The 27,764-nt window shown below is 38.7% G+C and overlaps 1 protein-coding gene across 14 annotated transcripts in view; it reads right to left on the bottom strand.

Annotated features, from left to right (window-relative positions):
• SRPX (sushi repeat containing protein X-linked) overlaps positions 1-27,764 on the bottom strand; it is a 245,722-nt gene that overhangs the window by 122,778 nt on the left and 95,180 nt on the right. For 8 of the 14 annotated variants that reach the window (XR_015728220.1, XR_004592429.3, XM_034423805.3 and 5 more), the window contains exon 2: positions 10,669-10,728. The exons of the other annotated variants lie outside the window; for them this stretch is intronic. Coding sequence is in view for 6 of the 8 variants with exons in the window: in XM_034423805.3 (XP_034279696.1) it covers positions 10,669-10,728 (60 nt within the window). In the remaining 2 variants the exon portion in view is untranslated. The remainder of the gene's footprint in view (positions 1-10,668; positions 10,729-27,764) is intronic. 14 annotated transcript variants of the gene reach the window in all.

Genomic DNA, 27,764 nt, shown 5'->3' with positions numbered 1-27,764 from the left:
TATGGAATTTGCTTTAAGATTTAGAGGGGTGAAGGAGAATAAACAAGAGAATTTGAGAGAAATGATGTCTGAGGCATTGGCACCGCTGGTGGGGGAGTCCAAAAATGATCTGGGCTGGCAGATGGACAAGCTGTACCATGTTAACTCCTGGATTGCTAGACAGAAACATCTACCAAGAGACATTGTGATATATTTTACTACAAGGAGAGTACGCAACGAAATTTTACAGGCTACTTTTAAAAACAAGCTTCGGGTGGAAGGCCAGGAAGTAATGACAATGAAAGAAATCCCCCCTAAGATCTTGAGAGCTAGAAGGGAGTATGCCTTTCTGGTGGATGAACTGAGAAAACGTCAGATACAGTACAGATGGGAGGTGCCAACTGGACTAGTGGTGACTTATTCAGGAGAGAGATATCGGCTTAACACAATTTGGAAAGCAAGAGATTTTCATACTAATGTATTAAAGGCTGGCACACCCAAATCAACTAAATCACCAGAAGGCAAAAGAAAGAAAGAAGTAATGGAAGCTGAGACAGAAGAGCTCCTGACAGTAGTTCAGGGGGGAGCTTTGGCTGATCAAGAAGAAATACAAATTCAAATGGCTACTCAAGAGTTGGCGCTGATTGATTTCTCACAGTTACCAAAGGATCAAAGACAGACCAGATCGGTGACAGCTAGACTCAAGGAAGAATTAAGACAGCAACAATCCCAAATGGCAACTCAAGAAATGATTCAAGATACTACTAGAACAGGAGCAGTGGGGGGAGCAAGACCTAAAACTCAAATGAGATCAGAGCATCAGGACTTGCTTCAGAGGCTCCAAAGGCCCAGAGATGGGAACTAGATTTTTGACTTGGAACGTTAATGGCTTGAATTCTCCACAGAAAAGAAGAAAAATATTTCACTATCTTAAGCAATTTAAGAATGAAGTAATTTGTTTACAAGAGACTCATATAGGAATACAAGATCAAAAGTATCTGATTAATGCAAGACTTGGTACATCTTACGTAGCAGCAGCACCAGAAAAGAAAAATGGTATAGTTATATATTTGAAAAGAGACTTAGTTGCTAAATTAATTGAAGCAGACGATCAAGGCAGATTTTTAGCGATAGAACTTTTAGTAAAAGGAGAAAAAATACTTGTAATCGGAGTTTATGCCCCGAATCAACAACAAGAAAACTTTTATAATTTACTACATTCAAAATTGACACACTGGGCATATAAAACTTGTATCCTGTTAGGCGACTGGAATGGTGTTTTGGATGTTAAAAAAGACAAGATGGGACCTAAACAAAATGTGTCAACAAGAGCAAAATTGCCCAAAGCGTTTTGGGAAATGATGGATGACTGGGAGTTGAGCGATATCTGGCGTGAAAGAAACCTGGAAGAAAAAGATTTTACTTTTTTTTCAGATAGACATCAATCCTTTTCAAGGATTGATTTTATATTAATTACTAGCGATCTTTTATCCAGGGTGAAAAATACGAAGATTTGCTCAAGAACATTGACAGACCATAGTCCAGTTTGGCTGGAATTGGAGTATGAGAAAGGGCCTAGGAGGTCCTGGAGGTTAAATGATAATTTGTTTAGGTATGAAGAAAATGTAAAAGAGTGTAAAAAATTTATGAAAGAATTTTTTGTTATGAATATGCAAAAGGGCACATCGATGGAAATGGTATGGGATGCAAGTAAGGCATATATGCGAGGAATTTTGATATATTTGAATAATAAATATAGAAAGAAACGGGACAAAAAGAAAAGAATTAGAAGATGAGATTAGTAAACAGGAACGGGCTTTAGTAGCTAATCCAACGGATAAGAAAATTAAAGAGGCAATCAATTTATTGAAAGGTCAATTTAATATGTTAATAGCAGATCAAGTGGCAACTAATTTAAGATATGCAAAACATAATACTTTTTACAATGCCAACAAACCAGGCAGGTGGTTAGCATATTTGTTAAGGAAAAAGCAAAAATCAAGGACAATAGAGAGAATAAAATATAAGGGTAAAGAGGTTTATGAGCAACAATTGATTAAAAAATCTTTTTTAGAGTTTTATTCGAGGCTGTATACTGGTGATAAAATTAAAGATATAGATATAGATAGATATTTGCAGAAAGAGAATATTTATACAATTTCAAATGAGCAGAGGGATAGTTTAAATCAATCGATAACTTCTGAGGAAATTGCGTTAGCAATTAAGCAGTTGAAAGTGGGTAAAGCTCCTGGGACGGACGGTTTGACGGCTATTTACTATAAAACCCTACAGGAGGAAATGATAGAACCGCTGAAAGAATTATTTAACAATATACAACAGGGAGGAGAGGTACCTCCAACTTGGAAGACAGCATTTATTTCGTTGATCCCAAAAGAAGGGCATGACGATACAGATCCTAAAAATTATAGGCCAATTTCATTATTAAATACAGACTATAAGATATTTGCAAAAATTTTGGCAAATAGATTAATGACAGTCATGCAGCAAATGATTCACCATGATCAAACTGGTTTTATAAATGGTAGACAAATGAAGGGTAATGTAAGGCAAATTGTTAACTTATTAGAGTATTTGGGAAGGAACAACCAGGTCCCCGCAGTGCTTGTGTTCTTGGATGCTGAGAAAGCCTTTGATAGATTGAATTGGCAATTTTTACTTAAACTAATAGAAAGGATGCAATTTGGAGAACAATTTGTACAATCTATTAAGGCAATATATCAAAAACAAACAGCGCAAATAATAGTTAATGGTGGTTTAACAGATGTTTTTAATATAGAAAAAGGAACAAGGCAAGGCTGTCCCTTGTCCCCGTTATTGTTCATTTTGACGCTGGAAATTTTATTAAACAAGATACGCGAGATGAATACAATTAAGGGAATTAAAATTAGACAGCATGAATACAATGTACGAGCATTTGCGGATGACCTGGTTGTTACCTTAACCCAACCGGTACAATTGATTACAGCCTTGATGGATATAACCTGCTTATACGGACAAGTATCTGGTTTTAAAATAAATGCAGCTAAAACAAAAATAATAGCTAAAAATATGGTTAGGAGCCAAAAAGAAGAGATAGAAAGGTTAACAGGATTTGAAGTAGTTAAGAAGGTTAAATATCTGGGGGTCTATATTATGACCGTAAATACGAAATTATATCAGTATAACTATGAACCATTATGGCACAAAATACAGAAAGAGTTGGACAACTGGAAAAAACTACAACTGTCTTTGCTGGGAAGGATAGCTGCTGTAAAAATGAATATTTTACCAAAATTTCTATTTCTTTTTCAAATGATACCAATACTTAAAAAAGATGAGAATTTGAAGGAATGGCAGAAGGGCATAAATAAGTTTGTGTGGGCAGGGAAGAAACCACGAGTCAAACAAAAGATATTGCAAGATACTAGAGAAAGAGGTGGTCTTAAGATGCCCAATTTAAGATAGTATTATGAAGCTGCTGCCCTCTCAGCAATCACAGATTGGATAAACTTAACGGAGGAAAAGATATTGAATATTGAAGGATATGGTTTGGTTTATGGCTGGCATGCTTACTTAGTGTATGATAAGAAAGTAGATAAGACTTTTAAAAGTCATATATTAAGAAATGCTCTATTGCGTGTCTGGAAAAAGTATAAATATAAACTAAATGATAGGTTACCAATATGGACAGTACCCAGACACGCGATAGAGAACATAAATTTAGAGCAAAAGCAAGATAAGATTACATATAAGGAACTCCTTTATAAGGAAGGAGTCAGACTACAGTTAAAATCCATGGAACAATTAAAAGAAGAAGGGACTATTAAGACTTGGTTTCAATATGGACAGCTGCTGGCTAGATGGAGAGAAGATCAAAAAATTGGTATTTTGCAGCAGGATGAGAATTTGATAAAGCAAATAAGAGATGAAGGTCAAATGCACATAAAAAGGTTGTACAATGCATTATTGGAAATAGATTCAGAAACAGACTTAGTCAAGGGTTGTATGATAAAATGGGCACAAAATGTAGGTGAACCAATAATGATGGAAACATGGGAAAAGATATGGGTTAGAAATGTAAGATTTACACAAGCACAAAATTTAAGGGAGAATTTTTACAAAATGTTTTATAGATGGCATTTAGACCCCAAAAAACTAGCTTGTATGTATCCAAATTTACAACCCAAGTGTTGGCGATGTGAGTGTGAAGATGCTACATATTTTCATATATGGTGGACATGTAAAAAGATTAAGGCTTTTTGGATAAAAATATGATGGATTATTCAAAATATTTTGAAGAAAAAAATTAAATTTACACCACAGTTTTTTCTGTTGGGAATAGTTACGGATTGTACTGTAATAGAGACTAAGCTGGTTTTGAACTTAATAACAGCTGCCAGATTACTGGTGGCACAGTAGTGGAAGAAGGAAGATCCACCTACTATTGAGGAATGGACATTAAAAGTTGTGCATTTGGCGGAAATGGCAAAAATTTCATCATACCTTAAAGACCATTCAAATGAGAGATATATATCGGAATGGAGAAAATGGATTGATTACATACAGAAGAAGTATCCGAATAAGAAGATTCATATAGCTTATGAATGAAATAATATTAAGTAGTTTATGTTTGTTTGTTTTTTTGAGTTATAAGGAGTTAAGGACCTAGGGAGAATATGAAATGTAATAATTTGTTAGCACATTTTAGTTCTTGGTTTGTGAATGCTATACCCTGTGCTCGTTCTGGGAAGTCTAGGGAGGGGGGTGGGGGGAGGGAGGGGAAGGGAGGGTGGGAAGGGGAGGGGGGGTTGAGGGGGGAAGGGTGGGGGGGTGAAAATGTTTGTATTTTTCATGATAAAAAAGAAATAAAAAAAAAAGAAGCCTTCTCTGGATCCGGCTGTTATGGCTAACTACCATCCTGTCTCCAACCTTCGCTTTATTGCGAAGGTTGTTGAGAGTGTGGTTGCGCAACAGCTCCCGCAGTACCTGGATGAAAGTGTCTATCTAGACCCGTGCCAGTCCGGCTTCAGGCCTGGGTACAGCACAGAAACGGCATTGGTCGCATTGGTTGATGATCTCTGGAGGGCTCGGGACAGGGGTTGCTCCTCTGTTCTGGTCCTATTAGATCTCTCAGCGGCTTTTGATACTATTGACCATGGTATCATGCTGCACCGGCTGGAGGGATTGGGGGTGGGAGGCACCGTGTTGTGGTGGTTCTCCTCCTATCTCTCCGACCGGTCGCAGTCTGTGTTGGCAGGGGGGGCAGAGGTCGACCTCGAGGCGCCTTGTTTGTGGGGTGCCACAAGGGTTGGTCCTCTCGCCACTCCTGTTCAACATTTATGTGAAGCTGCTGGGTGAGATCATCCGTGGATTTGGGGTGCGATGCCATCTGTACGCTGATGACACTCAGCTGTACATCTCCATCTCAAACCACCCCAATGATGCCCTTGAAGTGATGTCCCAGTGTCTGGAGGCTGTGCGGGTCTGGATGGGGAGGAACAGGCTTTGACTCAACCCTTCCAAGACCGAGTGGCTGTGGATGCCGGCATCCCGATATAGCCAGCTGGCGCCATCGCTGGCTATTGGGGGCGAGTCATTGACCCCCACAGAGGGGGCTTGCAACTTGGGCGTCCTCCTGGACACACAGCTGTCTTTAGAAGAGCATATGACAGCCGTGGCCAGGGGGGCTTTTTATCAGGTTCGCCTGATATGCCAGTTGCGCCCCTTTCTGAGTCTGGATTCCTTATGCACAGTCACTCATGCTCTCATCACTTCTCTCCTGGACTACGCTAACGCTCTCTACATGGGACTCCCCTTGAGGAGCACCCGGAGGTTCCAACTGGTCCAGAATGCCGCCGCGTGGGTGATCATGGTAGCGACATGGCGCTCCCATATAACACCTCTCCTGCGCGAGCTGCACTGGCTCCCGGTGGTCTTCCGGGTGTGCTTCAAAGTGTTGGTTCTCACCTTTAAAGCGTTCCATGGCTTAAGGCCAGAGTATTTACGAGACCGCCTGCTGCTACCGATAACCTCCCACCGGCCAATACGCTCTCACAGAGAGGGCCTCCTCAGGGTGCCGTCGGTCAAGCAATGTCGGCTGGCGGCCCCCAGGGGGAGGGCCTTCTCTGTGGGATCACCCGCCCTCTGGAATGAGCTACCTCTTGGAATACAGCTAATTCCAGATCTCCGCACTTTCCGTAAGGCCCTGAAGACATTTTTATTTCAACAAGCCGGCCTGGCCTGAATAGGTTTTAGGGGTTTTTAATTGTATTGCTAGGGGTTTTAAATTGGGGCAGCCATTTAATTTAATTTATTTTTAATTATTTTAACTTTTATATTGCATATTATTTTAATTCTTGGCTGTTCACCGCCCTGAGTCCCTTCGGGGAGAAGGGCGGGATATAAATTTAATAATAAATTAAAAAAATAAAAATAAAAGTGTTTTCTTCCCTTCTATTAGGAATTCAATTGCAATATATCTTCCTTGAGCATCTGCCTCAATTAATTTGGCTGTTAAGTCTGTCCTTAGGTATATAACTATACCATTTTTCTTCTCTGGAGCAGATGCAACAAAATGTGTCCCCAATCTTGAATTTATCAAGTATTTTTGATCTGTCACTCTAATATGTGTTTCTTGTAGGAAAATTACATCGTTTTTAAACTGTTTCAAATAATGAAATATTTTCTTTCTCTTTTGTGGTGAATTCAAACCATTGACATTCCAGGTCAAAAATTTAGTTACCATTCTTGGCACCTTGAAGCTATAAGAGCACCAGCTGAAGATCCTCCTTCACCTTTCTCTTTGGCCTTGCTCCTCCCACTGCTTCTGTTTTTGTAGCTTCTTGAGCTTTCATTTGGGTTTGCTGCAACTTTAAGTCTTGTTCTTTTCACTTTGCTGCAGCGCGAGTCTGCCTTTGATCTTTTGGTTCTTCTCTTTTTTCTGCTACTTCCAAAGGTTGATCAGTACCAAAAAATTGCAATAAATCTTCTTCAATAAGCGAGGTCTCTCCTGCAGCTTGTGGCTGTTTACTTTCCTTCTGTCCCTGTATCGCCAGCTCTTCTTTTCTTCTCCTCATTTCCTGAGATGGTGGCCATCCAGCCTTTAATACATTAGTATAAAAATCTCTTGCCTTCCAAATTGTGTTAAGACGATATCTTTCTCCCATATAATTCACCACCAGTCCAGCTGGAACATCCCATCTAAACTGAATCTGTCGATTTCTAAGTTCATCCACCAAGAAAGCAAACTCCTTTCTGCTTCTCAACATTTTGGGGGGAATTTCTTTCAGCACTAAAACCTCTTGTCCTGCAATTTGAAGTTTATTTTTATAGAAAGCTTGTAAAATTTCATTTCGGGTCCTCCTCATTGTAAAATAAATCACAATGTCTCTTGGCAATTGATTCTGTCTGGCAAACCAGGAATTAACACAATATATTTTGTCAATTTGCAATGAGAGATCTCCTTGTTGCTCCCCAGTTATCTTTGCAAAAGCCTCTGCAAAGATCTCTCTCAAGTTCTCTCGATTGTGTTCTCTCAAACCTCTTACTCTCAGGGCAAATTCCATCGCTCTATACTGTAACATCACCACTTCATCGTCTGCCCTATCCACCTTGGTCTGAACTTCATCCATTTTATTTTTCAAATTCAAATTGGACTGATTAATTTCTTCTACTCTCTCATCCAACAATTCAATGTGTTTTGCCAGACATTGAAATGCCATTACTATGTCTTCTTTTATTTCCTTATTCCGAATTTGTATGACTTCTTTAATTTCAGCCATCTCTTCAGACACTCCCTTAATTTTCCCCTCTAAAAAAAGAAATTTGTTGCTTCAAAGCGTCCTGCAGAGATTCCTGTAGAACTTCCAAAGTCAATATTTGTGGGTTTGAAGTAGACAAAGATTGTAGTTTTGATGGTTGTGCTGGCAATCCTCCAGCACTTTTAAAGCCAGATTTTATTTGCTTAGAAGCCATTTTTAGCTTTCAATTTATACTTCCTACAGCAACCAAATCAATAAATCCAAATGTTTTAAAATCTTTTTTAAGTATTATAGTTTATTTAAAGTCCAAACTGTAGTCTTTCCACTTTAAATCTTTCTTTCTTTGTTGTAGAACCCAGTAGTCTTAAACAGCCTTAGAAGTGCTAACGATGTTAACTATCACTTTCACTATAACTTTCACTTTCACGCCGTGTTCCAGTTCAGGCGCCATTTTTGCTTTCGTTTTAAAAGTCTTAGAAGGAAAAAGTATAGACACAGAGTTAAAGTTCAGTACTTGCAGTTGCTAGGACTCCTGTTTTTGTTCTGCCTGCTTTAAGCTTATTTTGAATCTGAATGTTGATTGCAGGGGTGGTCGCGGCATCTTGTTCTGCTTGAAGCAGAAAAGCCTCGGATTCGGAGTTCAGTCGAACTACTAGGGAGCTCTCACCCTCCAAGCCCCAGAATTGCTCCTAGGGCTTTTGGGGAGCTCTACCATTGTCTGGCTGCTCCCTTCCTCTCTTCTCCCGAGGGGAAGGTTTCCAAGCCGCCAGACAGCTGATTTGCGCTGTCTTGGCGGTTTTAACGAAATTGCGGGGCTGACGGTCCGAAAGGAGCGTCTGTCAGCGCCTGCGGTGCCACCGGAAGTCTATAAGTAGATAGTTTCTGAAGTCTTTTTCAACTATTAGATTCTGACATACTAAAGGTGAATAAATTTGACTATCAAGGTATTATGGAGACTTAGGATACTAACTCATATTTATTAATTAGCACAAACCATATACTAAACCAACCTTACTTGCTTTTTCACAGCATTATGTTACTCAATCTTTGGGCTCTGGGTAACATCCACAGTAAAAAGAAATATTTAAAAAACAAAGATAAGTATAAGGAAAACTATCCTCCAAGGTCCCATAGAAAAGAATGGTTTAAGTGCTGTCTGCAAAGGATAGGGGTCACATGGGCCTACGGGACAGCAAATTCCATGTTAGGAGGACTGCCACAGAAAATGTGTACCTAACACTGCAAGCAAGACAGTGCCAGCTCCGTAATTTAAGTATCATCACTCTAACAGTTTTTTTTAAAATTAAGTGTCTGGCTGATTCAGATCCATCACCAGTCACAGAATGTGACTGGATCACTTTGGGCTAATTGCCATCACTTAGTCTAGTTTATCTCAATCTATTTATCTTTGTTGGTGGGATAAAAGTGGAAGGGGAGAGTTATGTATGCTGCCTTAAGAGAGGTGGAAAGAGAGCACATAATTCCAATTAATCATTGGTGTCATCACCTGCACATGGGTTAATAAAGAGGTATATAATAAAGAAGTATGAAATATAAATATTTTGGCTTTTAGCTTCCTTCAGGCCCAGCAAGTATGATTGGAATTGGAGGGCACTAAGCTTTCTAGATATGTTCACTGATATTGCTGTTAAAAAAATTCCTTACCCAAAGTATCTTCTATTTATTTGGCTTGCTTTGTTTGAATTCTGGAAGGGAAATACTTACTTTGAAACCATGGGACACATGCCACAATAACTGTCTTCTTAATCAAACTGTGAGCAACACATCCTGCTCTTTTCTGGCTTAACCAACTATTTCTCTGCCTAAAAGCTGAGCCTCAAGGGTGCCTTCTCTTCTTTCATGATCATTGGAAAGAGAGCTCAATCCTTCTATAGCAGCTTTGACAATTTAGGTTTGGGGGGGGGCGGAGATTCCTATAAAGCAAAAGTCTTTTTAAAAAGACAATTGAAGGTTTACAAAATAATAGCAAGAGTCAAATTTTTAAGATAAGAAGAAAAATATTACTACTCATTTCTGCATCAGATGATAGTCTTAGATGGAGTATGGGAAGCTCTGTAAAATATATAAATGTTTGCATCAGTCATTTTAGAATTTGATGGAGGTAAGAGCATAAATAATTAAGTAGTGCACTCTACTGTATAAACTATGTTCTAATTTGTGAGTTTGATATCCTGATAGATAATGCTAATACTATTGTATCACTTAATGTACAGTAGGTCAAGTAATCCACATGGTTTACCAGGTCAATGATAATACACTAAAAATGAGGACTTATATTAAGTATAAAAAAAAAAGCCTGGGCACTCAACTTCAAAACTGTGAATATATTTACAGAAATGAATGTACAATGCTATGCTTTATACAATTTTCTTCATTTTTAATTCACTATAAACTTCTGTATCCATGTATGAACAGGCTTCATTGTTCTAATTCTTGGATTACTGAGCACATTACTCATATGATACTCTGTAGTGATTCTCAACTTTGGTCATGGAGAAGATTCTTGAAGATATGTATAGTCAGGAAAACAAACAAATGGAATGTAGAAAATTCAAAGCAGAATGTTCCTTTAGAGTGCTAATGAACATGTTCAAATTATCATATTTTAGACACGCTATGCAAGACTCAGCTCCCTTAAGAAGTCCATAATGCTTGCAAAAGTTGAAAAGCAGACTATAGTGGAGAAACATGATTAAAACTAAGTAACAGTGATGTAGCGCTAAAATTAAAATTCTGATGGACCTATGAAATTACTATGAAATTTGAATAAACTGTTCACAACATATCATAAAACAAATTGTACAAAAATTGGCTGGTACAGACCTAAGCTTTCATGCTCCAAGCAGGAAAAGAAAAAAGCTCTCTTGCCAACAGATGATCCTCATTAGTATATAAGCAAAGCATTCACCTTTATATCTATTGCGTGCATACACATCTTCATCATCATCTATTGGTGAATATCCTGATCCTACAACACAAAAGAGAAAAAACAATGCAGCAAGAAGGAAAATAGAATGCATTTTAAATGTATCTGTTAAGTTCTTGCAAAGATAAGCAAAGGAAGATTTAGCATGTAACATCATACAGCCAGGCAAATTGCATAAGCTTCCATGTATAGCAAAATCTGTTTATTGTAAAACACATAAAATTATTGATTTATGATGTCAAAATTAGTAATTGAATTGGTTCCCAATTTTAAATTAGAAAAGGCTAAAATTCATGCAGCTGCAATCTTACATCACAAATCAATATTTTTTTTAGGTTTCACTATAAGACAGTTCAAAGATACAAAGATACATCAGCCATCCTAACAATTGCAAAGATGTCATGCGGACATACTGTAACTTCATTCTACATTCATCTATATGTATGATAAGACTTAGTTATGAAGATAAAGTGATGATTACATACACCTAAAGCTATTCCAGCAAATCAAAGCTTTAACAATATAAAAGAAATAATATATACTATAAATTACTAACCTGAATGGAAAATGAACATAGCATATATTGCCATACCTCATTAAACCTGTATACTATTTTTAATATAGGTACTGTCAGATCCCTATCAAGATACTGCCATTTCGCGGGGGGGGGGGCTGGATCATTTATTCACTTATTACCCTTTTCCTGTTTCCTACATATCCTGTAATCCCTTGGTTTATAACTCTAGTTCTGACATCTATCTGCCCTGTTCTTTGATTTACCTTTGGGGAATGTGTAAGGGGAGGAGGGCCATCTGTTTTGTCTCAGTTCTGAAGCCTCCTGAAAAAAGTGTCTGGGAACAGTTCCTTATCTCCTTGGAGGATGACCATCTTCACAACATCTTCACATCTGTGGATTGGCTCATTCAATCATGCAATCCCTTGCTTGACAAGGATGAATAGCCTGGTTGACAAATATTGATGTGGGGACAAATATTTCGTTGACAAATAAGGATATGGTGAATCTATTGTGCAAAAACTTTTTTTAAGAGTTTTTCCATAAAAGGTTCAAGATTATCAATTAATTCCACCATAGGAATATATAAAACTTTCCAGCTTCCAACTGCTGTTCTGCTTATTTCAAGTTAGACCAGCATATAGGACAGATGTCAAGAGCTTCATTTTGAATAATACAGATTAATTTTGCAGGATCCAATCTGGGTTGGTCAGAAATTATTTTTGTTCTTGAAAACAAATTTGGCGTTTTTAATGCCTCCTCCACCTACTGCAACTAGATTGCTTCACATATTGTCATCGGATTAACTTTTTTTAACCTAAAGGAAAAAAATCACTTATTGGTATTGCCTAGACTAGATGGGTTGGTGCAGGAGTTGAATATAAATGGAAGAGCAACAGTTCATATGACCACAAAGAAGATATATAATCACAACTGCATGTCCATTAGCTTACCTGAAAAGTTAGTGTTGTTTTATATGTGCATGCATGTGTGTTATTAATGCTACTTAGGTAGTATAAATACAAGGGCTATTGTAATAACATTGCTTTGTTGGCTTGTTGCTTTAGTTGATTTCAGTATGTTTAGTTGATGACAAGTTTTAAGATGTATTGAAAAATGTAAAAATAAGACATTCAAATATACAGAATGTACCTACATTATGGCTCAACAAGCTATGTTGTTTCTAGTCTTATACTGTTATTTTAATCTTAAAGTCACTTTTCCAGTTTTTTTTTTATTTGATTTATATGCCGCCCTTCTCCGGAGACAAAGTCAGTTGAGAAGAACCATCAACTTTTATCTGCCTTGACTTCCAGTTGGCTTCGTTGTCGTCGCTAGATGGTCCTTTTAAGACCGCCAGCCCCGCCACCCGTTAGAGCCGCTTCTACAGCTGAGAAGCGGCTTGGAAATCTCCACGATCCAGAGGAATTGGAAGAAGAGCCGGTGAGACAAGGTAGAGCCCCCTACGAAGTCCCCAGATTGTCTTTGTGGCTTCTGGGGAGGAAGCAGGGTGAGGCTCCCTATTCAGCTCGCTGAGGCTCCGGTCTCTGCAGTTTGCAGAGCCAGACGGTGCGACCAACGTAATGAGTGAAAGCCAAGAGAACTTTTAAAAAATAAGCAGGGTGGAATCTGGACTTGAAATTCAAACTGCAAGTATTTTCTTTAGCCCTGTGAATGAATTCAGTAACGGAGAAAAAGTAAAAGTTTCTTAAAATGGCGCCCGGCTTTAGCAATAACGAAAGCTGAAAGCGAAAGTGGAATTGTTTGAGCTCATTGCGCTACAAAGTAACAAAAAGTAACAGCGCTGGCCAGAAGAAAAGGGAAAAGTTCTTTTAAAAGTGAATTGATCTGTTCCCTCTCCCTTTGGACTTGACTAAAGCTGGGGAAATTTCTGAAAGGTTTTTGTGGTGGAAAGGGAGAGAGGACATCTTTTTTAGAAAGAATCAGGCTGCGTGGAAGAATGGCTTCAAAGCAGACAAAGCCAGCTAAAGCTGCAGGGAGGGGTTCCCCCACTCACAAGCCACAAGAGCAGCCTTTAAGTTTGCAGACACAGAGCCAAACACAAGAGTCTGGATTTAAAGATTTGAAGGAATTTATTGCTGTGGCTTTGAGGAATCAAAATGAAGTTTTAGACCAGAAATTTGAAAAATCTCAGCAGGAATTTAAGGAGGTGGTTCAAGAAAAGTATGACAAGATGAAACGGGACATACTGACAGTTATAACTGGTTTGTCAGAAGCAGTGGTCCAGATTGATAAAAAAGTGGAACAACTTAGCTCAGAAGTAGAATCCAAAATGAAGGAAGCTGATCATAAAATTTCCAATGTTGATAATAAAACGCAAAGGCTTGAAAATGAAGTGACAATGATGCAATTTAGATTTATGGAGTTTGCTGTAAGACTCAGAGGCATAAAAGAGAACAATAGAGAAGACTTGAGAAGGGTTTGTGCTGATGCTCTTGCTGTAATGTTAAAGGTTGATCCTGAGGAGATTTTATGCAAGATTGACAAGGTTTATAGAGTGAATTCCTGGGTGGCAAGGCAAAGGCAATTGCCCAGAGATGTGGTGATATATTTTACAGATAGAAGAATAAGAAATGATATTTTACAAAAGTCTTTTGTTTCTACTATTCAAGTGGATGGAAGAGAGATTGGGATCTACAAAGAATTGCCACCTAAGATGCTAAGAGATAGAAAAGATTTTGGATTTTTGGTGACTGAATTAAAGAAACAACAAATTCCATTTAGATGGGACACTCCAGTTGGCATAATATTGAGGTATCAAGGAGAGAGATATCGATTAAATACCCTTCAAAAAGCAGAAGAATTTTATTTCAATGTTTTTAAACCTGGTGCAGCATCTCCACGTACTTCCTCAGTGTTAGCCATAGTGGAGGGTGAGAAAGAGAAGCAATTTGAACAAGAGCTTTTTTTTTTTATTGAAAAGTTTTACAAAAAGTTTACATATTTCCCCCCCCCTTCCCTACCTCAACCTCCCCCCTCCCCCCCTCCCGTTCCCAGAACAAATTACAGGGTATAAACTTCAACAATCATAATCAATCCTAATCTAAACAATTATGACATTTCACATCTCTTGTTTCTTCAATTCCCTAATTACCCGCCTAGCTTTATTACTTAAAGACACACTAAATATCTATATAATCATTCATAACCTATCTGCAATTTCTTATTCCGATATTTATTTTGAATATAATCTATCCACCTTCTCCAGTCTCTTAAATATCTTTCATTTGAATGATCCTTCAGGTACGCTGAGATTTTTGCCATTTCCGCTAGATTTATAACTTTCATTGTCCACTCTTGGATTGTAGGTAAATCTTGCTTCTTCCAATATTGTGCCACCAACAGTCTTGCTGCAGTTATTAAATTCAAAATCAATTTGGTCTCTATAACTGTACAATCCGTAACTATACCCAAAAGAAACAGCTGTGGTGTAAATTTCAACCTTTTTTTAAGAATATTTTGTAAAATCCACCAGATTTTAATCCAAAACGCTTTAACCTTTTTACATGTCCACCAAATATGAAAATAAGTAGCATCCTCACAATTACATCTCCAACATTTTGGTTGTACATTCGGATACATACGAGATAACTTTTTTGGATCTAGATGCCATCTATAAAACATTTTATAAAAGTTCTCCCTTAAATTTTGCGCTTTGGTAAATTTCACATTTGTTACCCATATTTTCTCCCACGTTTCCATCATTATTGGCTGTTCAAAATTCTGCGCCCATTTTATCATACAGTCCTTAACTAGCTCTGTTTCCGAATCCATCTCTATCAGTATATTATACAATCTTTTTATATGCATTGGGCTTTGATCTCTAATTTGTTTAATTAAATTTTCATCACTTTGTATAACACCAGTTTTCTGGTCTTTTCTCCATCTGGCTTGTAATTGTACATATTGAAACCATGTTTGAATTATTTTCTCCTCTTTCAACACATTCACAGATTTTAATTTTAATATACCTCCCTCCATAATAAGAATATCTTTATACGTAATTACATCCTGTCTACATTCTATACTCGTATTCTCTATTGCGTGCCTGGGTGCTGTCCATATAGGTATTTTTTCATTTAACTTATATTGATATTTCTTCCAGACACGCAATAAAGCATTTCTCAGTATATGACTCTTAAATGCTCTATCCACCCTTTTTTCATACACTAAATAAGCATGCCAACCATAGACCAGATCATACCCTTCAATATTCAATATCCTTCCATTTGTTAAATTAATCCAATCACTAATTGCTGATAAAACAGCTGCTTCATAGTACAATTTTAAATTTGGCATTTTCAGTCCTCCTCTTTCTCGTATGTCCTGCATTATTTTCAATTTTATCCTTGGTTTCTTACCTTGCCATACGAACTTATTAATACCTTTCTGCCACTCTTCCAGGTTGGCATCCTTTTTTAGTATTGGTATCATTTGAAAGAGGAACAAAAACCTAGGCAACACATTCATTTTTATAACTGCTATTCTACCCAACAAGGACAATTGTAGTTTTTTCCATTTATCCATTTCAACTTGTATTTTATGCCATATCAATTCATAATTATACTTATACAATTTACCATTAGAAGATGCAATATAAACTTCTAAATACTTGACTTTTTTAACTATTTCACATCCCGTTACCCTTTGTAACTCCTCTTTTTGATTAGCTGTCATATTTTTAACTATCATCTTTGTTTTTCCAATGTTTATCTTAAACCCAGATACTTGACCATACTGTTTTATTATATCAATCAAAATCTTTGCTGATTCCACTGGATGAGTTAAGGTCATAACCAAATCATCTGCAAATGCCCGTATCTTATATTCATAATCTCTAACTTTGATTCCCTTTATCCCATCTGCATTACGTATTTTATTTAACAGCAACTCCAAAGTTAATATAAATAATAATGGCGATAAGGGACATCCCTGCCTCGTGCCTTTTTCAATTTTAAAAATTTCTGTCAAACTGCCATTAATAATTATCTGAGCTGTCTGTTCCTGATATATTGCTTTTATGGACTGCATAAAGCAATTCCCAAATTGCATCCTATTGACCACTCTCAATAAAAATTGCCAATCTAATCGATCAAAAGCTTTTTCCACATCCAAAAATATAAGCACCGCAGGGATTTGGTTATTCCTTTCCAAATGTTCCAATATGTCAACAATTTGTCTTACATTATTTTTCATTTGTCTACCTTGTATAAAACCAGTTTGGTCAGCATGAATCGTCTTCTGCATTACTAGCATTAACCTATTTGCCAATATCTTAGCAAATATTTTATAATCTGTATTCAATAAGGATATAGGTCTATAATTTTTGGGTTGTGTCAAATCTTGATCTTCTTTTGGAATTAACGAAATAAAAGCTGTTTTCCATGAAGGTGGTACCCCTTCACCCAGCTGAATTCTATTGAATAATTCTTTAAGAGGTAAAACCATCTCCAATTGTAAATATTTATAGTACACAGCTGTTAATCCATCCGTACCAGGAGCCTTACCAATTTTTAACTGTTTAATTGTTGAGAGGATCTCCTCCTCTGTTATTAATTGGTTTAACCATTCTCTTTGTTCCTCTGTAACTATTGGAATATTCTGTCTATCCAGATATGTCTCTACCTCTGCACCTTGTATTTTGTCTGCAGTATACAATCTTGCATAAAATTCTAAAAATGCCTTTTTAATCATATTTTGGTGATACAGCTCTCTACCTTTATACTCTATTTTCTCTATGGTACGAGATTTTTGTTTTTTCCTCAGCATGTATGCCAACCATCTACCTGGTTTATTTGCATTACAAAAAGTATTATGTTTAGCATATTGTAGATTGGTTGCCACTTGGTCTGAAAGCATCATATTAAATTGCCCACGTAATAAACTGATCTCTTCTTTAATTTTCTTATCCCCTGGGTTATCAATTAACACGCTTTCTTTTTTCTTAATCTCTTCTTCTAATTCCCTCCTTTTCTCCACTTGTTTACGCCTATAAGCATTATTCATATTTATCAGAACTCCTCTCATATATGCTTTACTAGCATCCCATACCATATCCATAGATGTTCCCTTGTTCATATTAAAAACAAAAAATTCCTTCATTAGTTTTTTACATTCTGTTACATTTTTCTCATATCTGAAAAGGTTTTCATTTAACCGCCAAGATCTCCTAACCAAACTGGGCTGTGATCAGTTAAAATTCTGGGACAAATCTTTATCTTCTTTACCCTGGAAAAAAAATCATTTGTAATTAATATAAAATCAATTCTTGAAAAGGATTGATGTCTATCTGAAAAAAATGTAAAATCTTGTTCTCTATAATTCCTTTCACGCCAGATGTCTCTTAATTCCATATCCTCCATCATATCAAAAAAAGTCTTAGGCAGTCTAGATCGCAATTTGGTAGATTGTACTATTCTTTTCTTATCAATACTAGGGTCTAACACTCCGTTCCAATCTCCCATCAGTATACATGAATTATAATCCCAATGTAATAATTTTGTATGTATCAACTTATAAAATTTCTCTTGCTGTTGATTGGGAGCATATATCCCCAATAAGAGTGTTTTCTTTCCTTCTATCATTATCTCAATTGCCAGAAATCTTCCTTGTTGATCTGCCTCAACTAATTTAGCCATCAAATCTCTTTTCAAGTAAATCACTATTCCATTCTTTTTTTCCGGGGCTGATGCAGCAAAATATGTTCCCAATTTTGTATTTATTAAATATTTTTGGTCAGTTGTCCTTATATGTGTTTCCTGCAGGCATATTATTTCATTTTTAAATTGTCTCAAATGGTGAAATATTTTCTTCCTTTTTTGTGGTGAGTTTAAACCGTTAACATTCCAGGTTAAGAACCTAGAAGCCATCCTCAGAATCTCGAAGCTTGGCAAGAACCGCTTGATAATCCTCTTGGAATTTTCTTTTAGGTCTCGCCCCTCCCACAGCTTCTACACCAGTATTCACTTCTTGTGATAAAGCCTGCTCTTGTAACTTTTTTAACTCTTCAACTTTATGTTTAGTAGCTGCTCTGGTTTGTCTTTGATCTTTGCCTTCTTCTTGTTTTTCAACTATATCCCATGCTTGGACAGCACTTGAAAGTTGCAGTACTTCCTCCTGCATACTCATAGCTCTGCCTTCCGATTGCTTTTGCAGATCCTCTTTTCTTCCCTCTGTCGCCTCTCTTGCTTTTTTGCCTCCTGGCACTGGTGGTTGTCCAGCCTTTAATATATTACTATAAAAATCTCTTGCTTTGTAAATTGTATTAAGGCGATATCGCTCTCCTGCATAATCCACTGATAATCCGACTGGGACTTCCCATCTGTATTGTACCTGTCGGTTCCTCAGCTCATCTGCCAGAAAAGCATACTCTTTCTTGGATTTCAGCATTTTGGGTGGTATTTCTTTAAATACTGCAACTTCTTGTCCTGCCACTTGCAACTTATTTTTACAGGCAGCTTGTAAAATCTCATTTCTAATCCTTCTAGTAACAAAATAAATCACAACATCTCTTGGTAATTTCCTTTGTCTAGCTACCCATGAATTAACACGATAGATCCGATCCATTTGCCATTCGAGTTCACCTCTGGACACTCCTATAAATTGTGCCAGAGCATCTTCAAAGATCTCTTTCAGATTTTCCTTCGGATTTTCTTTCAAGCCTCTTATTCTCACGGCAAATTCCATCATCTTATATTGTGTCAACAACATTTCAGCTTCTGCTTTGTCAATCTTAGTTTGTGATTCCTCAACTTTACCATCTAAAATCTCATTAGCTTGAGCAACCTCATCAATTCTATCTTCTACATAACTAACATGTTTTGCCAGTCCCTGGAGTGCAAAGACTATATCTTCCCTTATATGTTGATTTCTTGTCTTAATTATGTCCTTCATTTCTTCCATTTGATCTGAGACTCCTTTAAATGCAAATGCAATGTCCTCTTTAAAACCTTCTTTGATTTCTTTCATGGCTTCCTGAAACATCTCAAGTGTTAACATTTGTGCTTGTGGTTGTAACTGTGGTTGTAATTGAGCTTGTGTATCTGCCGGAGGCAAGAAGGTTTGCAACCTGCTAGTTTGAGCTGGGGAACTTCCCGCACTCGCTGCTTTAGGCAACACCAATTTTGTCTGCTTTGAAGCCATTTTAAAATTACACAGTCTCAGGAACAGTTCTTATAGCCAGCGAGAAAAAATCAGAAAATCTTTAAGATCTTTAAATTTTAATTTCCAAAGTCAGGATATAAGATTAAATCCAAAAATTTTTTAAGCGGAGTTGTTAACTGATAGGCATTAATGAGTTAACAAGCCTGTAACAACTTTCTTCTTAAGTTTCACTTTCGTCTCTTTGTCTTAACAAGCCAGCGCCATCTTCCCCTCCCTTTCCACTCCAGCTCCGCTCTTATAGGCTCGAAAAGAAACGATGTTCAAAGGAATTAAAGTGTAAGTACTTGCAATTATGTAGTCTCCTGTTTTTGTTCTGCCTGCTTCAATTTTCTCTTTGTATCAATTAAAAGCAGGGGCGGACGTGGCGTTTTGCTCTGCCTTCTGGCAGAGGCATCCCGGCTTTGGAGCTTTTCCCAGGTTCTTGGGGAGCTCGCACTTTTCGAGCCCCAGAATTAATTCTAGGGCTCTTATGGAGCTCTACCCTGCACCTGGCTGCTCACTTCCCCCTCTTCTCCCGGGGGGGAAGGTTCTTCGCCGCTAGACAGCTGATTTTTTGCTGTTCTAGCGGCTAACAAAGTCGCGGGGCTAGCGCTCACCCAGGGAGCGTCCTCAACGTCCTACGGAGCCGCCGGAAATCAATTTGAACAAGAGCTTGAAGAGCAGAGGAAACAGATGGAGATGGAGGCAATGGAGACTCAAGGAGCAACAGGATTTTTTTTAGATAAACCGTTGCTGGATCTTCCTTTAGAGCCTATAGGTGAACCACCTAAAAATACAAGAGAAGTGGCAGCGGATCTTGATCCGATGTTGCACAGTGCTAAAGATCAGCGTATAACTCGAGCAGCTTACAAACAATTTCTAGAGAAACAACACCAGAGTTCTAAGCTACCACAAGACAAACAGGGAGTCAATGGTAAAGCACAGAAATCCGAAGCCATGGGAGGAGCTAAGCCGAAGACTACTAGTTTGGAACAGCAACTTATTTATTTATTTATTTTATTTTTGAATTTGTATACCGCCCTTCTCCCTGAGGACTCAGGGCGGTGAACAGCCAAATAAAAACATCAAATACAAATATTAAAATACAGTTAAAAAATATATATAAATTTGGCCCCATTAATTAAAACAATAAACCAAACAATTAAAAAACATTTAAAAAGAATTAGGCCAGCCCGGCTTGTTGGAAAAGGAAGGTTTTAAGGGCACGGCGGAAGGCACTGAGGTCATGGATTCTCCTTATCTCAGGGGGCAACTGATTCCAGAGGGTGGGAGCCCCCACAGAGAAGGCCCTCCCCCTGGGGGTCACCAGCCTGCATTGTTTGGCTGATGGCACCCCGAGGAGGCCCTCTCTGTGGGAGCGCACGGGTCGATGGGAGGTCGTCGGTGGCAGCAGGCGGTCTCGGAGATAGCTAGGCCCTATGCCATGGAGCGCTTTAAAGGTGATAACCAACACCTTGAAGCGCACCCGGAAGACCACTGGGAGCCAGTGCAGCTCGCGCAGGAGCGGTGTTACATGGGAGCGCCATACTGCTCCCGTCACTACCCGCGCTGCTGCGTTCTGGACCAGTTGGAGCCTCCGGGTGCTCTTCAAGGGGAGCCCCATGTAGAGAGCGTTACAGTAATCAAGGCGAGAGGTCACGAGGGCATGAGTGACTGTGCACAGGGAATCCCGATCAAGAAAGGGCCGCAACTGGCGGATCAGGCGAACCTGATAAAAGGTCCCCCTGGTTACAGCTGTCAGATGTTCTTCAGCAAATTCTCTTAACACTTCAGGAGACTACAAATGACAATAAGTTTTTATCTTGGAATGTGAATGGACTGAACTCACCACAGAAAAGGAGGAAGATATTTCATTATTTGAGACAATTTAATAACGATGTTATTTGCTTACAGGAAACTCATATTAGAACACAAGATCAAAAATACTTGATAAATTCTAGATTAGGAACACAGTTTATAGCTTCAAATTCGGAGAAAAAGAATGGTGTAGTGATTTATACAAATAAAAGACTGCCAACAAAAGTCATAGAAGCAGATGATTGTGGAAGATATATAGCAATAGAACTTCTGACAGATAATGGTCCAATTCTGGTGATTGGAATTTATGCTCCTAATCAGCAACAAGAAAACTTTTATAAATTATTCCATTCTAAAATATTACAATGGGACTATAGATCTATCCTACTTATGGGAGATTGGAATGGAGTAATAGATCCTAAAATAGATAAGAAGAGCTTGGCAAAATCATGTGTTAAACTATCACGTTTTTTTTTTTTTTGATATGAAAGAAGATTTGGAATTGAAAGATATATGGAGAGTGCATAACCCAAAAGAATTGGACTTTACTTTTTTTTCAGATAGACATAGACCCTTCTCTAGGATTGACTTTATTTTACTAACGGTTGATTTACTTTTAAAAACAAAGAAAACAAAGATATTTCCGAGGACTTTATCTGACCACAGCCCGGTATGGATAGAAATAGAAATGGGAAAGAATGAGAGAAGATCTTGGAGAGTAAATGAAAACTTGTTTAGATATGAAAAGAATGTAAACGAACTTAAAAAACAAATGAAGGAATTTTTTGAAATGAACTTGAATAAGGGTACCCCTATTGAAATTGTTTGGGATGCGAGCAAGGCGTATATGCGGGGGGTACTGATTCATATGAATTCTAAACATAAAACAAATCGACAAAGAAAAAGCTTAGAATTGGAAGGAGAGATAAAGAAAAAAGAGCAGTTGCTTATAAAAAATCCAACAGATGAAAAATTACAAGGAATTATAAAACTTTTGAAAGATCAATTCCACATGCTCACAGCGGAACAAGCAGCAACTAATTTACAATTTGCAAAACACAATACATTTTGCAATGCCAATAAACTGGGCAGGTGGTTGGCTTATACACTGAGGAAACAACAGAGTACTCGGACTATTGGTAGTATTGAGTATAGAGGGAAGGAAGTATTTCAACAAAGACTAATCAAAGAAGCCTTCTTAGATTATTATACCAAACTATATGCCAAAGATGACATACAGAATGAACTTATAAATAAATATCTAGAAGAAAAGAGAGTTATAAAAATTTCTAGTGATCAAAAGGAAAGAACGAGTCTACCAATAACAGCTGAGGAGATTATTGTTGCTATTACATCTTAAAGACTTATTTTGTAGCATACAACACCGGGGAAAAATACCCCCTTCATGGAAAGCAGCTTTTGTCTCTTTGATACCGAAAGAGGAGGCAGGTTCTACAAAACCGGAAAATTTTAGACCAATATCTCTCCTGAATACGGATTATAAAATTTTTGCAAAAGTATTAGCCAACAGATTAATGCCAGTTATTCAAGAGGTGATTCATCATGATCAAGCAGGATTTATAGAAGGCAGATATATGAAGGATAATGTGAGGCAAATTATAGACTTATTGGAATATCTTGAGAAGAATAAACAGATCTCTGCAGTGCTGGTGTTTTTGAATGCGGAGAAGGCCTTTGATCGAGTGAATTGGAATTTTCTATTAAAGACTTTAGAAAAGATGGACTTTGGGGATCAGTTTGTACAGGCGGTTTCAGCAATCTATCAAGAACAAACAGCACAAATTATTATTAATGGAAGTTTAACTACAAATTTTAGTATAGAAAAAGGCACAAGAGAAGGTTGTCCGTTATCCCCGTTGTTGTTTATTTTAACTCTAGAAGTCTTGTTGAACACAATACGGGACACGAATACTTTGAAGCGAATAGTGATAAGGCAAGAGGATTACAGAACAAGGGCATTTGCAGATGATCTGGTTGTTACCCTAACACAGCCGATGGAATCAATAATTCAGATGAAAGACATTATAGAAGAATATGATATGGTATCAGGATTCAGACTGAATCAGAAAAAAACCAAGATGATAGTTAAAAATATGACAGTTGATCAAAAGAAGGAATTGGAAAGGAAGGTAGGCTTTGAAATAGTATCAAAGGTGAGATATCTAGGAGTTCAAGTTGCAGATTCAAACATAAAATTGTTTCAAAATAATTATGAGGTGTTGTGGCGAAAGGTACAAAAGGACATGGAAACCTGGAAAAAACTGCAGCTGTCTCTACTTGGAAGAATAGCAGCAGTTAAAATGAATGTTCTACCTAGATTTTTATTTTTGTTTCAAATGATTCCGGTGCTTAAAAGTGATAAACAGTTGATGGAATGGCAAAAAGGAATGAATAAGTTTGTTTGGAATGAGAAAAAGCCAAGAGTTAAACTGAAAATTATGCAAGATGTTCGTGAAAGGGGTGGTCTTAAACTTCCAAACCTGCGATTGTATTATGAAGCAGCAGCGTTTACACAAGCAAGTGATTGGTTTGGAAGAACAAAGACTGGAATATTGAATATTGAGAGTTATGACCTTGAATTTGGTTGGCATGCATATTTAATTTAATTTAATTTAATTTAATTTAATTTAATTTAATTTAATTTAATTTAATTTCCAATTTATATACCGCCCTTCTCCCTGAGGACTCAGGGCGGTGTACAGCCAAGATAAAAAACATAGAATACAAAAATTAAAACATTTAAAAATATATATAAATTTTGGCCCGAAAGTTAAGAATCACAGACTAATTAAAAGAATTTAAAAATTTCTTCTTAAGCCAACCTGGCTTGCTGAAAAAGATGGGTTTTCAGGGAACGATGGAAGGCATTGAGGTCCTGGATTCTTCTTATCTCCGGGGGCAACTGATTCCAGAGGGTGGGAGCCCCCACAGAGAAGGCCCTCCCCCTGGGGGCCACCAGCCTACATTGTTTGGCTGATGGCACCCTGAGGAGGCCCTCTCTGGGAGCGCACGGGTCGATGGGAGGTCGTCGGTAGCAGCAGGCGGTCTCGGAGATAGCTAGGCCCTATGCCATGGAGCGCTTTAAAGGTGATAACCAACACCTTGAAGCGCACCCGGAAGACCGCTGGGAGCCAGTGCAGCTCGCGCAGGAGCAGTGTTACATGGGAGCGCCATGTTGCTCCCATCACTACCCACGCTGCTGCATTCTGGACCAGCTGGAGCCTCCGGGTGCTCTTCAAGGGGAGCCCCATGTAGAGAGTGTTGCAGTAGTCAAGGCGAGAGGTGACGAGGGCGTGAGTGACTGTGCACAAGGAATCCCGATCAAGAAAGGGCCGCAACTGGCGAATCAGGCGAACCTGATAAAAGGTCCCCCTGGTAACAGCCGTCAGATGTTCCTCCAAAGACAGCTGCCTATCCAGGAGGACTCCCAGATTGCGAGCCCTTTCAGTGGGGGCCAAAGACTCACCCCCAATAGTCAGTGATGGAGTCAACTGACTATATCGGGATGCCGGGAGCCACAGCCACTCAGTCTTGGAAGGGTTGAGCCTGAGCCTGTTCCTCCCCATCCAGATCCGCACAGCCTCCAGGCACTGGGACATCACTTCAAGGGCATCGTTGGGGTGGCCTGGGGTGGAGATGTACAGCTGGGTGTCATCAGCGTACTGGTGGTATCTCACCCCAAAGCCACGGATGATCTCGCCCAGCGGCTTCACATAAATGTTGAACAGAAGGGGCGAGAGGACTGATCCCTGTGGCACTCCACAAATGAGAGGCCTCGAGGTCGACCTCTGCCCCCCTGCCAACACAAACTGCGACCGGTCGGAGAGAAAGGAGGAGAACCACCACAACACAGTGCCTCCCACCCCCAACTCTTCCAGCCGGTGCAGCATGATACCATGGTCGATGGTATCAAAAGCTGCTGAGAGATCTAATAGGACCAGAACAGAGGAATAACCCCTGTCCCGAGCCCTCCAGAGATCATCCACCAACGCGACCAATGCTGTTTCCGTGCTGTGCCCAGACCTGAAACCCGACTGGAACGGATCTAGATAGGATGTTTCCTCCAGGAATTGTAGAAACTGTTGCGCGACCACACTCTCAACAACCTTCGCAATGAAGCGAAGGTTGGAGACAGGACGATAGTTAGCCAATATTGCTGGATCCAGGGACGGCTTCTTGAGGAGAGGCCTCACCACCGCCTCTTTCAGGGCAGCGGGGAAGTGACCCTCACTCAACGAAGCATTAATGACGCCCTGGAGCCAGCCTCGTGTAACCTCCCGGGAAGCCAGTACCAACCAGGAGGGACACGGGTCCAGTAAACATGTGGCCGCACTAAGTCTCCCCAAAATCCTGTCCACATCATCGGGAGTCACAGCATCAAACTCCTCCCAGATAACATTCTCAAGACTGTTCCTCGTCACCCTGCCCTGATCTACCCAGTCAGAGTCCAAATCCCCCCGGATCTGAGCGATTTTGTCATACAGGTATTGTCCGAAATCCTCTGCCCTGCCTTCTAAGGGATCCTCCCGCACTCCCAGATGGAGCAGGGCGCAGGTCACCCTAAACAGGGCGGCCGGACGATTCCCTGATGACGTAATAGAGGCGGAAAAGTAGTTAGACTTTGCCATCTTTATCGCCACTAGGTAGGCCTTAATATGCGACCTTACCAGTGTTCGATCAGATTCAGCGAGACTGGCCCTCCAACCGCTCTCCAGGCGTCTTTTCCGGTGCTTCATTTCCCTCAGCTCCTCAGTAAACCAAGGAGCCGCCCGGGATCGGCATCGGGTCAGAGGCCGCAAAGGCACAACTCGGTCCAAGGCCCCACCAGCCGCCCGATCCCAGATTTTATTCTATGAAAACAAGGTGGATAAAATATTCAACAGCCATATACTTAGAAGCTCCTTGATGAGAGTATGGAAGAAGCACCGACTCAAATGGGATTATAAAATACCGTTGTGGTTGGATCTTGGTCATATTATATGGAATATAAATATAAAGTCACTCGGGGGGGGTTTATACATTATACATTTAATGATGGGGGCAGATGGCAATTGAAGTCATTAAACACACTGTTGGAAGAAGGGATTAATTTAACTTGGTTACAGTATAATCAACTTCAACTGAGATGGAGAAAAGATCAAAAAATTGGATTAATGTTGCATGAAGAAGAACTGGTTAGGTAGATAAAAGAGAAAGGCCCAATGCATATTAAGAGGGTTTATAATGTTTTGTTAGAAAGAGATTCAGAAAATGAATTGGTTAAAGATTGTATGATTAAATGGGCGCAAAACTTTGCACAACCAGTTATGATGGAAACCTGGGAAAAAATATGGGTTCAGAATGTTAAATTTACACAGTCGCAGAATTTGAGGGAAAATTTTTATAAAATGCTTTATAGGTGGCATTTAGATCCTAAGAAATTGTCATGCATGTATCCTAATGTTCAACCAAAATGTTGGAGATGTGATTGCTTAGATGCTACATATTATCATATATGGTGGACATGTAAGAAAGCAAAGGCTTTCTGGATAAAAATTTGGTGGGTTATGCAAAATGTTTTGAAGAAAAAAATCCAATTTTCTCCTCAATTGTTTTTACTGGGTATAGTTAAGGGCTTTTCAGTGGGTGAAACAAAATTGATATTGTATATGGTGAGAGCAGCTAGGTTACTGATTGGTCAATATTGGAAAAGGGATGTTATGCCTACAATTCAAGAATGGACTTTGAAGGTGGCCAGTTTTGCAGAAATGGCGAAGATATCAGCATACTTAAAAGACCAGTTAAGAGACTTATGCATGGGAGTGGAAGAAATGGATAGATTATGTGAAGAATAAATACCAAACTAGGAAGTACCAGATAGCTTTTAGTTGAATGTTGTGTAGAAATGTATAGTATATAGGGGGTAAAATAGCTTAATGTTATGTAGAAATGTATAGTACACAGGGGGGAGAATAGAACGGTGGTAAAGTATGATATAATATAATGTGGACGGATTTCACCTTGGGGAAGTCATGGGAGGAGGGGAGGGTTAGGGAGGGTTAGGGAGGGAAAGGGGGGGGAAATGGGAAAATTTGTATCTGTAAAACTTTTTCAATAAAAAAAAAATAAAAAAAAACTTTTATCTGCCTTTTTGTTTGTGTTTGTTTGCTGACCCTATCAATAGATTTGCAGGCCAAAAAAAAAAAAAAAAACACCAGAAAAGAGCACAGTAAAAAAATCAGTTTTTTAAAATTGTGCATGTGCCTAAATGTCAGGCTAAAATAAGTGAATGGCACATCTGTAATATGATTTTGTAAAGCAGATGATGATGATGATGATGATGATGATGATGATGATGATGATGATGATGATTTTTATTCAATTTATATGCCACCCCTCTCCGAAGACCCAGGGCAGCTCACAATACACTCAAAAAATCACTATAAAAACACTTAAAAATTAAAAACATTAAAGACATTAAAACCCATTCACACCATTCATGGCTGGATCTCATCAGATCAGAAAGCGAGATCAACGGTCCCAGGCCTGCCGGAAAAGCCTGGTCTTCATCACTTTTCGGAAG

The sequence above is a fragment of the Pantherophis guttatus genome, chromosome 5 (assembly GCF_059756535.1).
Source record: "Pantherophis guttatus breed Tessera chromosome 5, ASM5975653v1, whole genome shotgun sequence".
In the NCBI taxonomy this organism is placed as follows: Eukaryota; Metazoa; Chordata; class Lepidosauria; order Squamata; family Colubridae; genus Pantherophis; species Pantherophis guttatus.
Note: the sequence above shows the minus strand (reverse complement) of the source record. Positions and strands in the feature narration are given on the sequence as shown.